Genomic DNA, 9828 nt, shown 5'->3' on the forward strand with positions numbered 1-9828 from the left:
ATTGTTTTTTCCCACTATTGATCTCAAACATTGAACATGCAATGCATTTAAAAAAAGGATGAAAAATGGTGATATCTGAAATAGTCTTATACAGTATATTTTAGAAAGCATGTAACACATTGCTGCTATTCATCTGTGTCTAATAGTCGCAGCTCAAGAGACGCAAGTGCAACCGACGCCGGATTTACCTCCGTATCACCGTGACACCGGCGATGGAATCTACGATCCTCGAACTAATGAGATTCGCAGCTACGACGGATACTTCTTGCGCATTCCAGGTTATATAGTTATTCATTCCTTCGTCATTAGCAGAGAAATTGAAATTATATCGATTCGTCAACATTCGTCTTTTGCAATAATCGCGACCTTCCTCTAATCACGGAATGGTTATTGTCAAAGAAGAAAAAAACCCATTTTGTGTAGGACAGTTGCTCTCTGCTTTCTGCACCAACGATGCAATATTCGATAATTACTTTTCACTCATATTTATAAAAACTTATGGCAGCATTACGCATAACAAGCATTACATAGAAAGAAACATCACGTCAGATTTACGTACTTCACGCGAATGCGAGCCGATCTCTAGGTTAAAAAGCCTAGAGATCGGCTCTCATTCGCTCCTCAAAGGTGGGAAACACAGAAAAACCAACTTCAGCCGATCACCCACTGTGGCGACGGTGGGATTCGAACCCGCCCGGGTCCTCGTGTTGCGAGCCCGTCGTTATGACCACCACAGCAGCTTTTACTACTATGCACTGCTTGGACGACTCAAAAGTACTAGCGTGTTTATAATTTAAGTTCCAGCACTCTGAGTGGTTTTCACAAAAAATAAACACATCCGAAAACACAAATTTTCAGGATATCTTAATGAGACCATGGGAGAGAGATTTATGCAATAAAAAAATAATTCAATTTATGTTCAACGTGGCGCTTTTTCTAATGCATTTTCCTTTTTCCCATGGTTCATACATCGTATATACCAAGCTTCAATGGATTATGCCCACTAGAATCTAGAATGGGCGCTACATAGGTCTGAGCAGAGTCAGTACATTGATGGGCGGTACATAGGTCTGAACCTATGTAGCGCCCGTTCTGGTGGACGTATTCCATTGAAAAACTACGTTATATGAACCATGGGGAGAAAAATGAAAATGCGGTAAAAAATTGAAAAAAAAATTTTTTTGTAAAAGTCTCTCTCCCATAGTCTTATCACGATATCCTGACTGTTTTCGGATGAGTTTAGTTTTTGGGAAAAACTACTGAGAGTTCACGGGAACTTTAATTATAAACACCTTGTACTGTTCTGCGAACACGTGCGTTTTTGTTACTATCGAAAGCAACACTAGCTATAGTTTTTGTACATGTTGCGGTGAAAGTAATCACCCCATGATTATGCATAATCACAAATCATTTCGGCAAGTTTGACGAATTTCACTGCATATATCACTTTTATTCATATATATATATATATATATTTATTTATTCAATATTGCTTGGCCGTGGCCTATACAAGGGAATGCGGCAGATCATTTGATTATTTTTTTTTCGTGAAACACTGTACATGTTTGTTAACTGCGATTTGTAGTTGCACCACCTATGCCATCGTAGTGGACCATAGGCTGAGAAATGCGGACCTATGCTTTTTTTATATTAACCTAGCACTCAATAGTGTGACCCCATAGCTCATTTGTCTAAAACTGTCAGGCGGTCATAATAAAGCGGCCACTCAGTGGACACGTATTATAATGCTTATAAAGTTTGGTGAAAAAACATATTTATTTCACTATTCGTTCTTACCGACGGGCGATTACATAGAAGGCAGATAACATTCGACCGTGTAAACCCCGTTGTGTGTGCTATCTTGCGTGTTATTTATTATCCTTAATGTGTCTATCATTTTGTTTCGATCAGAGGAAGAAGAGAAGATATGGATACGAAAATTCTGTCGAATGGGCGTCGACGCCATTGTGAAGGAAGCGAAGGAATGTCTTTCGAATTTACTCGATGCCGTCGATGAAGAAATGGAACGAGAGGACACTGTTCCCGTAACCGATACTATGCTGGACGACTCGCTTGTGGGGGAAACTGTCGACGAAAATCAATCACCCTCTGAAAGTGAATGCACCGAGTATACTGAACTGTCGGACACGACCGAGAACGCCGAGGAAAAATAAGTTTTTCCATCGTCGTCGCAGTGGAAAACACTCAAACTATCTCTACAACTTTTTTTTAAAGTAGTGTTAAAGCCCATATAACCTTCTAAAAATTCATTTTGGTACAGAAATATTACGGCTGAAAACTGCCATTATATTCTAAAATAAAGACAATGTTTATATGATTCCTATAAGTACCGGTTTTATTCAGAACGAGTAATATTGTACAAATATGCCGGATGGTCACTGACAATGAAAAATAAAACGATGTGAGCAGATGCGATGATGGCAGAGGATATTACTCAAATGAATGACGCATAACATCTACGAGCACGACGAACCGCGCGCAACTTGCGGTTCATTCGAAGAGAAAATATTAATTAATACGTTACGTTGAGGGGCAGATTGTGGTGCATCAGGTTGAACCTTCGGCCCCAGGAATCGGTAAACACGTGTAAGGGTATGGGTCCGGTCATTTCCGTTACCATGTGTTGGGTGTCTCTGTGACGCCTCAGGTCGACTTTTCTCTGGAAAGCTCGGCCGCACGTGTAGCAAGCGAACGGTTTGAATCCAGTGTGCTTCCTCGTGTGCGTGATCAAGTTGGAAGACTGGCTGAACGCTTTTCCGCACACTAAACACTTGTGCGGTTTCTCACCTGGGGGTGTAAACAAAAGAAAAAAATCCAGCATCAATTTCATTGTCATGATCAGAGATATGTGGATTTTATGCATGTATATCAACATCAGTGGTTTGGAAAAACATGAAAATTCAAGCATTTGCCATCTCTTCAACTTCAAAATATGGAATACAGATGGCAGCGTCAGTAAGAACACGAAGTGTCCGAGTGGCGGAGTGGTAAGATGCTCGTTTACCACCGTGAAGGTTGCTGTCACGGGCCTGGGTTCGAACCCGATGGAGGATATGAAAAAGATATTTTCCCTAACGAGCTTGAGGCGACCACCTGCAGACAGCGTCTTCATTTCCAACCCATCGCAGTAAAGGGTCCGGGTTTCATCCCAGAGGAACATAGAACCGGATTCGAAACCTGGATCATCGCGATGCGAGTTCTTGACGGTGTGCACCTGCCCGCACAGAGGGTCGTGAAGTTGCTACTACTATAATTTAACCGTACATGCACCTCGTGAACATTCCTCTGGTTGATTTCGCATGCTGGAATGTGTGTTCCGAGTGCATTAGTGGCCGTAATGTATTTGGGTTGTTAGAGTTTCTTTTTTTCAACGTATTTATACTGATGCTGCAATCTGTCTTCCATATTTCTAACTGAAATTGAATTTGAATTTCTGTGTATATACCGTAAGTACTATGTTGATAGTCTCCATGCTCTCTGCGGTGAGACTTTTTTTAAATGGAGGACCGGCTCGCATTAGTGCTTCGAATCTGAAAAACCGCAGAAAATCGACTTCGGCCGACCACCATTGTGCCATCAACTGCTACTACTGCTCTTATATATATATATATATATATATATATATATAAATATATATATATATATATATATATATATATATATATATATATATATATATATATATATATATATATATATATATATATATATATATATATATATATATATATATATATATATATATATATATATATATATATATATATATATATATATATATATATATATATATATATACATAAACCGCACAATACTCTGCTCGTAAACATTCCTCTAAGCAGAGATATTTTCTCGTCCCGTAATACATTGGGAAAAGAGATTTTTCTGGTTCTCGTGCCGATACTCTGGTAGTGTATAGGTAGACCTATACTTCCACCTGTAGGTACAACTCGCACTTATCTAGTGTGCAAGAGGACCCGAGTTCGATTTCCTGGAGGAGACAGCTAATTTTCCTTCCTAAGGTTTGTATCGGCATAATAACCAGAAAAGTCTTTTTCCCAATTCCCCGAGGAACTTCTAACAGATTGGTGAATGTCGCTAAATGTGCCGTGCATCTGCTCTTCACCTAACGCGTAGTTTGTTTCTGAGTAACGCCTGTTACGTGTTTAAGAAGTCAATCTGTCTTTAGAATTCAAATGTAATAATTCCAATGCGTATTTTTCTGTAATTTTGCCCTTTCCGATTTTACTCATAAAAATGTCCCGTTTTTTCAGTGAAACTTTAATCTATAATCCATACTAAAATCAAGATGAAGATAATTTGAGTAATTTAGAAAATTTCATTTTTACCCGAATGACAATGTAAAAATATGAATATTCATCAACATGTGCCATGTTCAACTTTTTTTTCCCGTGAATACGTTTTAATTTACCGCAGACTTGTAGCACTTTATTTCTCACCAAGGTCTGTTTATAAGCAATGAGAGGCAATTTTGCTGACAATTGGCAACATTTTTTGACGAGAAAGAGGCGATAGCTCCCGCACTTATTATTTTAATTTCTGGCATTTTTTACAATAAAATATGATCGCACTGATTGTTATGAAATTCAGCTTTATGTAGTGCTTCATTGCGCCTCTCTGATTGAATTTTTCACATGTAAAACGTCAACCTCGGTTGTAACGACAACATTTTACGGAATCCTCGATGTCGTTATAATCGAGTTTGACTATATATGATCAGAGGGTAAGGGAGTTGTGGCTGTCAAAAGTTTAAAAACCATTGCTTCAGAGAGAAAGCTTCCCCCATTTTTTTTTCTTTTTGATTTTTAGAAGATGAAGAAAAAAGATGTTCCCTCCTAAAGAGATACATCGTTATCTGAAAATGAGACTCATGAAATGGCAATGGTTAAAGTTCAAAATAAATTTAGATTGTGGCCTCTATACCAGCGCATGTTCAGTAAACCTTCAAATTCACTGATGCGAATATTCAATTAGTTGTTATCGATGTTTAACGATGAAAAGAAAAACAAATGTTACAGATGTGAGATTGCAGACATTTTTTTGGGACGATCCACACACAAAGCGCCGCAATTATGATACCACCAAACGCATGAAGCATGCCTCAAATTAAATATGAAGGTTTTCGCCTCAAACTAAATATATAAATATCATCCACTTCTTAATTTCCAAAGTTCCCGTTAATCTTAAGTATGACGTAGATTTGAAAGAAACGAACACAACTCATATCAGCTTGGCTTCCAAATTTATCACTTGTGAATTCTTTGATAAATTTTATCATTCATGGAAATTGGTTTCACCAGATCGGCACGGAAAAAATTTGTTTTTACTGTAGAAAACTGGTATCACATTCGGTTTTTGCGATAGAAAAAAGATCTATCGCTGGCTTTGGAAGTCTAAAAAAAAAATTAAATTGAAATACACTTGTTACCAAGGTTGTCTATCGGCTAGTCGTCATTGTGTCGAGGACGCTGGAACGATGTGGTGCAGCCATGTGCATAAGGTCTCTTTCACCATCATTATTAGGTGATTTTGAGGGAACCTCATTTTAATATTTTTAAACGACTGAATTTGTTTGATTTTTTTAACTGATGAAAAGTATTTTTACCAGCGTGGGTGACAACGTCTGAGACTGTTATTCAGGAAATTTAGATTTTGAGTGCCATTGAAGTCGAGACACATTGTCATAAGGCTACTTACGCAGACCTCGGTTCCAGATCCTTGTTACATATTGGGTGGTACAGTAGAGAGATTATCTGGCTTTTCTCAGTCAAAGGAAACGAATATTTTCTGGATATGCTGAGGTGAACTCGGAAAGAAAATTAAAGAAACAAAAACAGATCCGGTGGAGACAGGATGAGCTTTCTTTGCGAGTTCACCTCAACATAATATCCAGAAAATACATTTCCTTGATATCTTGGGCTGAGAAAATTTATAAAAAGTACCAAAAGCATTTTTTCGATTCCATGAGCCTAAATTCCCTTTAATGCGGCACAGAAATCCCTAAACCCCGCTTCAAAATGCAAAATCGTTTTTAATGAAATAAACGTTTGAGGAGAGACTGCTTTTTTTCAGCCGAAGATATCAAGGAAACATTTTCGTGGGGTTTCACGAAACTATTTTTAAACGAAACTTCCCTACATTATTTTTTTCAAGTAACAGAGCCCTATGGTAACCAATAAGTTGCCACTTCGTCTCGGGGTCTATCTGATATGTACATTTCGATAGGCAGAGTGGGGTTAACGTGGTTCTTCTGCTATATTCATCACGCGATAGATATAGTTCCCGTGGTCTTTCTGTTATGAACATCTGGATAGATAGACTAGGGTTCACGTGGTCCTTCTGCTATGTACATCTCGCGATATATATAGCTTGGTTTCTGTGGCCCTTGTAATATGCGCATCTCGCGACAGTGTATGGTTGTGATCCTTCTCTCTTGGTGCGTCTGCTATGTACATCTGGCGAAAGATTTAGAATGGTTCCCATGATCCTTCTGATATATGCATTTCGAGATAGAGTGGGGTTCCCGTGGTCCTTTTGATATGTGCATCTCGATATAGATTATGGATTTCCGTTGTCCTCCTGCTTTGCACATCTAGCGATAGGTAGAATATGGTTTTTGTGATCCTCCTGATATTACATTTCGCGATAGACAGAGTTTCTCGTGGTCTATTTCCTATATACATCTCTCGATAGATAGACGGGTTCGCATGATCCTTCTGCTATGTACATCTCGCGATATACAGACTATAGTTTCCGTGGTCCTTATGGTATGTGCATCTCGTGACAGGTGGTCTTGGCATCCTTCCATTATGAACATCTCGTGACAGGTGGTCTTGGGATCCTTCCGCTATGAACATCTCGTGTTAGATAGACTGGGGTTCTCGTGGTATATTGGCTACGAACCTTAGAGTATGGTTCCCGTGGTCCTTCGAATAGGTGAATCTCGATGTATATAAAGTGTGATTCACGTGGTCCTCCTGATATGTATATCACTCGATACAGTGCGGTTTTCGTGGTCCTTCTGCTATGAACATCTCGCGATAGACAGACGGGTTTGCGTGGGGCTTCTGATATGTGCATCTCCTGATAAATAGACTGTGGTTACCGTGATCTATCTGTTATGAACATCTCGCGATGGATAGACTGGGGTTTCTGTGGTCCTCCTGGTATGTACGTCTCGCGTTAGATAGAGTATGGTTTCCGTAGTCTTATATGTACACTTCGTGATAGATTGTGGTTTTCGAGGTCTTTCTGCTATGTACATCTCACGATATATAGAGTACGGTTCCCGTGGTCCTTCTGATATGAACTTCTCGACTGGGGTTCGTGTAGTCCTTTTTATATGTGCATCTCTCGAGAGAGTGTCGTTCTCGCCTTCTGCTATGAACATCTCGCGATAACATCTCGTGCCAGACTGGCCTTTCAGTGGTCCTGATATGTACATCTCGTTATAGAGTGTGGATTACCGTGGTTCTGCTCTGCACATCTAGCGATAGATTGAGTATGATTTCTGTGGTCCTTCTGATATGTACATTTTGCGAGAGAGACTGGTTCTCGTGGTGTATTTGTTATATACATCTCTCGATAGATAGACCAGGGTTTTCGTGGCTCTTCTGCTATGTACCTGTCTCGATAGGTAGGAGTTCTCGTGATCCTTTGGATACGTATATTTCGCGATAGACAGAGTGTAGTTCGCTGATTCTTCTGCTATATATCTCGCCATATATAGAGCATGGCTCCCGTGTCCCTTCTGATATGTGCATCTCGTAATAGGAGTGGGGATTCCCGTGGTCCTCCTGCTCTTCACATCTAGCAGAGTTTGGTTTCTGTGGTCCTTCTGATATGTACATTGTGACAGGCAGACTGGTTCCCGTGGTGGTCCTTTTGCCATATACATCTCTCGATAGTTAGACTCGGGTTCTCGTGGTCCTTCACATATATACATTTCGCGATAGACAGAGTACTGTTTCTATGGTCCTTGTGATATGTGCATCTCGCGACAGATAGTGTGGTTGGTTGTTGTATAATTCTGCTATGAACATCTCGCGATAGGTAGAGTATGGTTCCCGGAGTTCTTCGAATATGTGAATCTCGCGGTAGATAGAGTATAGTTGTCGTGGTCCTTCTGGTATGTACATATCGCGATACATGGAATACGGTTGGTGTGTTACTTCTGTAAATTTCGCGGTAGATGAGTGTATGGTTTCCGTGGTCCTTCTGACATATACATTTCACGATAGATACAATGTGGTTATTTTTAAATTGTATCTCTCGATAGAGTGCGGTTCTCGTGGTCCTGCTCGCGATATATAGACTGGGGTTTCCGTGGTCCTTCTGATATGTAAATCTCACTGTAGAGAGACTGTGGATCCCGTGGTTCTTTTGATGTGTACCCTATATAGATAGTATGAATTCCCGTTGTCCTCCTGCTTTGCGCATCTAGCGATAGGTAGAGTATGGTTTCCGTGGTCTACCTGATATTACATTTCGCGATAGACAGTGTTTCTCGTGGTATATACATCTCTCGATAGACGGGTTCGCGTGATCCTTCTGCTATGTACATCTCGAGATATATAGAGTATAATTCCCGCGGTCCTTATGGTATGTGATAGGTGGAGTGTTGTCGTGATCCTTCTGCTATGAACATATGAACATCTCGCGTTATATAGACTGGGGGTTCCCGTGGGCTTTTTGCTATGAACCTTATAGTATGGTTCCCGTGGGCTTTTTGCTATATGTACCCTGAATATTATGCATACTACATACATTTATCACTATACGCAATCATAAATCACTTTATATTTTGTCTTTTGTGGCATTGCCATCAACTTTATGAGCAAAAAAAAAAACTGCAAAATATCTTCGTAATTTACGCTTTCATGAGGATAACGATCCTTTACATCAGTGTTTTTCGAACTGTGCATCGCGGCAGCTAGGGGCGTTACTATCGTTTGTCATAGGCGTTCGCAGTGAGATATACATATTGACGATTGCCTATTTAATGCTAGGAAGCGCTTCTTTTCGGTGACAAGGGAACCACGGGTAATAAAATTTTAAGAACTACTGCTTCACGTATAGTATAAGGATTTCCAAAAAAAAACAAAAAACAACGTTCGGGGTAGGGGGAATGATATAGTGATCATTATAACCGCAAAATTTATCACGAAGAATATTAATATTTCATTTAATAAATTTTGAATGATGAAAATAATTTTTCGTGATGAGACTCGGTTTCTTATTTCTGCTGTCGAGCTTCCGCTCCCTAACCTTTCACCAATAAAAAATAATTTAATTTCCTTTCTTTTTGATTATTCCGCTATAATCTTCTATATAAATAACACTATCTTCGATAAACAAGAAAGCAAACATGTACTATTCTATGGCGGAAAAAAATTTTAGCAATAAAGGAATGTCATTTCAAGTTTTTTTATGGATAAGCACGATTAGATTTTCCAAAAGGGTCGGTAATTGAAACTTACCGGTGTGAATGAAAGTATGCTTCTTCATGTCGGACTTTTGATGAAACCTTTTGCCGCAATATTGGCAAGGGTATGGCCTGATGTCGGAATGTATGAGCAGATGAGTTGATAGAGTCGAGGATCTTTTGAAACTTTTACCGCACTCTTTGCAGAGAAAGTTTTTTTCTTGGTTGGAAGAGGAGGAGCTGCTATTACCCGCCAGAGAAGCAGCGGTGACTGCCGCAGTTGCTGTCGTCGACGTGGCCGTCGGAGAGGAGCTCCTTCTCACCGACGAACTTTTATTTTCCAGTAAATCCAAACTATGAAC

At 39.6% G+C, this 9828-nt stretch overlaps 1 protein-coding gene across 1 annotated transcript; it reads right to left on the minus strand.

Annotated features, from left to right (window-relative positions):
* Positions 1 to 2366: 2366 nt before the first annotated feature.
* LOC149083179 (uncharacterized) lies at positions 2367 to 9622 on the minus strand. The gene is made up of 2 exons (XM_089236922.1): positions 9522 to 9622; positions 2367 to 2808 (listed from the first exon to the last, which is right to left on the minus strand). Exons 1-2 carry the CDS (start codon positions 9547 to 9549, stop codon positions 2534 to 2536), a joined length of 303 nt encoding a protein of 100 aa, XP_089093048.1. The 5' UTR covers positions 9550 to 9622; the 3' UTR covers positions 2367 to 2533.
* Between the last annotated feature and the right edge of the window lie 206 nt (positions 9623 to 9828).

This window comes from Pholcus phalangioides, unplaced genomic scaffold (genome assembly GCF_987345545.1).
Source record: "Pholcus phalangioides strain wild (caught in Gottingen) unplaced genomic scaffold, Ppha-v1.0 ptg000009l_1, whole genome shotgun sequence".
Lineage (NCBI taxonomy): Eukaryota > Metazoa > Arthropoda > Arachnida > Araneae > Pholcidae > Pholcus > Pholcus phalangioides.

Excerpts from the sequence above, each read along its gene's own strand:
- LOC149083179 (XM_089236922.1), bottom strand. The coding sequence starts at position 9,549 with ATGAAGAAGCATACTTTCATTCACACCG. Across the intron at positions 2,809-9,521 it reads GCATACTTTCATTCACACCG|GTGAGAAACCGCACAAGTGT; the intron begins GTAAGTTTCAAT and ends TTACACCCCCAG.